The sequence below is a fragment of the Medicago truncatula genome, chromosome 3 (genome assembly GCF_003473485.1).
Source record: "Medicago truncatula cultivar Jemalong A17 chromosome 3, MtrunA17r5.0-ANR, whole genome shotgun sequence".
Lineage (NCBI taxonomy): Eukaryota > Viridiplantae > Streptophyta > Magnoliopsida > Fabales > Fabaceae > Medicago > Medicago truncatula.
Window position 1 is genome coordinate 46,896,457 of NC_053044.1, and position 4,715 is coordinate 46,901,171.

General features: G+C 40.8%; 1 protein-coding gene across 1 annotated transcript; it reads right to left on the reverse strand.

The window, feature by feature from the left end:
* Positions 1-332: 332 nt before the first annotated feature.
* Positions 333-4,453, reverse strand: LOC11441490 (brassinosteroid LRR receptor kinase). Its single transcript, XM_003602456.4, has one exon. The coding sequence runs from the start codon at positions 4,252-4,254 to the stop codon at positions 688-690; it is 3,567 nt and encodes a 1,188-aa protein (XP_003602504.1). The 5' UTR covers positions 4,255-4,453; the 3' UTR covers positions 333-687.
* Between the last annotated feature and the right edge of the window lie 262 nt (positions 4,454-4,715).

Genomic DNA, 4,715 nt, shown 5'->3' on the forward strand with positions numbered 1-4,715 from the left:
GAGTAATACTTCACCAAAAGGCTCTTTAAAAACTAGCATACAAATTAAGAGCATGTCAAGCTAAAAATATGCATGGTATACATTTCTTAGTCAAAGAAAATTGATGTTAGTCATTTTGAAGAGTATAAATAAACATCACGGACACGACAATGACATGTCGACATGATTAATATTTTGAGAAAATAAAATAGTTGAATGTAATCACATGTGCCAGGATCATGTGTGTCGCACAATGACACATGTCAGACACTCAACACGTCTTTTATATGAAAAGAACCTAAAGAAAGGGCTAAAAATCTTCCCATTAGTCGCCATCACACTGGGATTGCAGATTCAGTAGAACCTTTTCAGGATGATAACTGAATGATATTGAAAAGTACTTTAAAAAATTCTAACAAACAATGGAAGGTAACAACTGAAGCTGTTTTTTGGCAACAACAACTGAAGCTGTTTATATACAAGTTAAACAACTTTTATGTATAAAAATAACAAGATTACATACATGATCATTGATCAAAGACCCAGGCAAGGAAATCCCCTCAAACCGTTCCCTCTTATAATATCTGAAATAATATTTTAGAAGCGGCAAAGAAGAAAGAAAAAACTTTTGGGAAGCTGAAAAGCATCACCTTCTTCCTCCTTTCTTGTCTTTCTCTTTTGAAGAATTTTCTGGAATTTCTTGCCACCCTAATGCTTGGTTAATTCAGGGACTTCTTTAATGCTCATTTCAACCATCTCAACGGCGTTGAAACCTTCATCTTCAGTGGCTATAGTACTTTGAGAATCCATCCCAGAACCTGCTTGTATTTCCTTGAACATTGCCATGACTTGAATCATTGTAGGTCGCCGCCAAGGTCTATCATCCAAACAAGCACAGGCTACCTTTAAATGTTGCAAAAGCTCAATCTCCATATTGGGGTCTTCTTTCATTAGCTCTGGATCAAAAACATCACTTATTTTAAGTTTGGCATGTTGTTTAACCCATCCAACAAGATTGTTATCGCCAAAATCAGCCGAGTCCGTCGGTCTTCTCCCCGTCAGCAACTCCAACAAAACTACTCCATAACTATAAACATCACCTTTAGTGGAGCATCTAAAGCTCTGATAGTATTCTGGGGGAACATAACCCGGTGTGCCTGCCAAAGTGCTTACACTTAAATGAGTATCCATAGCACTCATCATCCTAGCCATTCCAAAATCAGAGACCCTTGCTTCCAAATTTTCATCAAGCAACACATTGCTTGATTTCATGTCTCTATGAATGATGTGTGGGATACAACTATGGTGAAGAAAAGCCAATCCTCTTGCAGCTCCAATTGCAATCTTCCTCCTCACTGACCAATTCATCTTGAGCCCAGCTTTCTTTGGGTCATGCAGGACATCTTCTAGACTTCCATATTTCATGTACTCATAGACCAACAATCTTTCCTCTCCAACCTTGCAGTATCCCAGAAGAGGAACAAGGTTTCTGTGCTTGATTTTGCCAATGGTTTCCATCTCTGCTGTGAATTCCCTGTCCCCTTGTCCACTTACATGTATTAGTTTCTTGATGGCCACAACACTTCCATCTTTCAGCTGAGCTTTATACACATCACCGAAACCACCGGAACCAATGAGACTATCGTTGTGAAAGCCATTGGTTGCCTCTAGAAGATCCGCGAAAGTGAGCTTTCGGAGGGGCTTTTCAAACGTTGCAAGGTTTATGCTGAGAGCTTCGCGGGCACTGGTCAGCTTCCAGCCAGAATTATTGGCATTACCAGAATGAGAATTGTCAATGTAGCCATCAATGGCAGCCTCCTTTTTCTTTCTCCTCTTTCTTGTCTCAATAGCAATAATGATCAAACCGAAAACGCAGAAAAGTGAGAAAAGCAATCCCATTGCCACACTCCCTACAAGGGATGCCTGTCTCCTATGAGACTTCTGGTGTTGTGCAGCATTAGCACCGGTGTCTTTCCCACACGGAGGAAGAGGAACCCCGCAGAGACCAGAATTGTTCAGAAACTTAACAGGCGGAAAAGTGTCAAATTGACCGGATTCCGGAATTAACCCGTAGAGAAAATTGTTGGACAAGTCAATCTCAGTGAGCAGGGAAAGCCCTGCCAAGGCTTGTGGAATTTGACCTTGTAGCATATTGTATGAAAGATCAAGAATGTTGAGATTCTTCATCGTACCAAGCTCTTGAGGAATGCTACCAGACAAGTTATTATAACTCAAATGCAAAATATAGAGATAGTGCATTTCACCAATTTCCTTAGGAATAGTACCAGACAACATGTTGTGTGAAATATCCAAAAAGATCATTGAACCATTAGTGGTAAACGTTGGCTGAAGCTTACCTCCATAAACCCTAGTGAAATTGCAAGGGTTCTTCGTTGAAATTCTGTTCAATTTTTTCTGACTAATCCCTGCAAACTCCAGCAAGTTCCCAGCTCCATGACACTCTCTACTTCCATCATTCTTAATGTAAACATACGTCTTCCCGTTAATGAAATTCACCGTGACTTTCCCCGACTGCTTGAACAACTCCGGTGGTATTGTTCCTGTGAGTAAATTTGTATTCAGATCCAACCATAACAAGCTAGGGCAATCTCCTAACTCCGGTGGAACCCTACCGGAGAAAGAATTATTACTCAGCTTCAAAATAGCCAAATTCGAAAGCTTCCCAATCCATGCCGGAATCTCACCACCAAGCCTGTTATTCGACAACGAGATCCAATTCAACTTACTGCAATTCACCAACCCAGATGGAATACCTCCACTCAACTCATTGAAATCAAGAATCAAATTCTCTAAACTCTCCATATTTCCAAGCTCTTGAGGAATTTCCCCATGAAGCTGATTCAACCACATGATTAAATCACGAAGCTTCGAAAGAGAACCCAGACTTGGAGGAATGGTTCCAGTTAGATAATTGAAACTCAAATCAAGAGCAACGAGATTTGAACAGTTACTTAGCGTTGGTGGAATAAAACCCGTGAAACCGTTATTTTGCAGGTAAAGTTCCTTCAAATTATTCCCAAACTCTTCTTCACAAAGCCACTTCGGAATCGTTCCGGTGAAGTTATTCGAACTCAGATCTAACAATTCCAAACCCGTTATCTTCGACAGTGACACGGGAACTGGGCCCACAAAGTCGTTAAACGCCACCGAAAGCTCTTTCAAACTACTCATCTCCGATAAAACCTCCACCTGAAGTTCACCGGCGAAGGTGTTGCTCGAAATATCAAACGATGTCAACGAAGTACACGCGCCAAACTCGCGTGGGATATCACCGGTGAGATTATTAGATGAAAGATCAAGCTCCACGAGAGTCGAACAAAGCTCAGCTAAACGCGCCGGTATTTTTCCGAAGAAGTGATTTGCAGCAAGATAAAGAAACTTCAACGAACCGGAGGGAAGTTCAGGTACCGGACCGGTGAACTGGTTACCAGAAACGTTGAGATGAAGAAGATTCTTACAAGGTGATAGTGTTCTTGAAATGTCACCGAAGTACTTGTTTGCTGAAATATCGAGGTACTGTAGAGATGAACATTCACCAAAGGATGGAATTGAAACAGAGAAATTGTTGGAAGATATGTCTAAGTGACGGAGATTGTTGTAGCCGGAGAAGTCGATTTCACCGGTGATTTTGTTACCTCTGAGAGATAAAAGCTCTAAATCATGGTTGAGGATCCAGTGGAAGAAATTTGGACCGTTGATTTTGTTTTCAGAGAGGTCGAGAGATTTAAGAGATGAAGCAAGACCCCATTTAGGAGAATCGAATTGGAGGTCGTTGTTGGAGAGGTTGAGGGACTTGAGGCTTAAGCATGTGGAGAGGAAGGAGAGGTCTGAGAAAGATGAAGAGAGTGTGTTTAGTGATAGATCTAGTGTGGTGAGGGTGGTGGTGCACTTGGTGTGGGTGAGAGGAATGGGTGGTGAGGATGTGATGTTAGTGGATTTGAGGGTGAGGATTTGGAGGTGAGGGAGGGTGAGGAGATAGGTTGTGATGGTGGTGAGGTTGGTGTTGAGAGGGATTGAGGTGAGGTCTATAGAAGTTATGGTGGTTTGGTTGCAGGTGATACCAGTGAATGAACATGGGTTATTATTTGGGAGCCAGTTATGGAGAAGAGATGGGTTTGGGAGAGATTGTTTAAAGTTGAGAAGTTGTGAAGTTGGGTCTCTTTGAGAAGATGAAGCAGAAAGGTATGGTGCTAAGTGGAGGAGGAATAGTGAAAGGAGGAGTAAGAGAGTGTTTGTGCTATACAAGGGTTTCATTTTTGTGGATGTGATAGGAAGAGAGAAAAGGAATGGAAAGATGGGTGAATGATGAGTTTATGTTTTTAGGATATGAGGTATGGTGCCATTAGAGGTAAAGGAGAAGAAGAAGAAACTATGATGATTCAGACATGATGAAAGAGAGAGGGTATAGGATAGATAGATTTGATTACAGAGAGTCAAAAGTCTGAGTAAGGAAGGTAACAAGGGTATTTATCAAGTTGAGTTAAGGTGTGGATGGATGGACACAGCTGTTGTTGCTCACATGCCATGTGACACTCTCTGTAGTTTTTCTTTCTTTAATTTAATTCTTCTTAATATTTCCCATTTTATTTTCCTTCTCTCTTGTGTTAATGGAGTAATAGAGAAAGAGGGACAAAGCCCTTTATTTTCTCTTTAACTTAAGTTAAAACAATAATGTTTTCTTTACATTATAAATAAAGTTTTCACATCTTATTTAT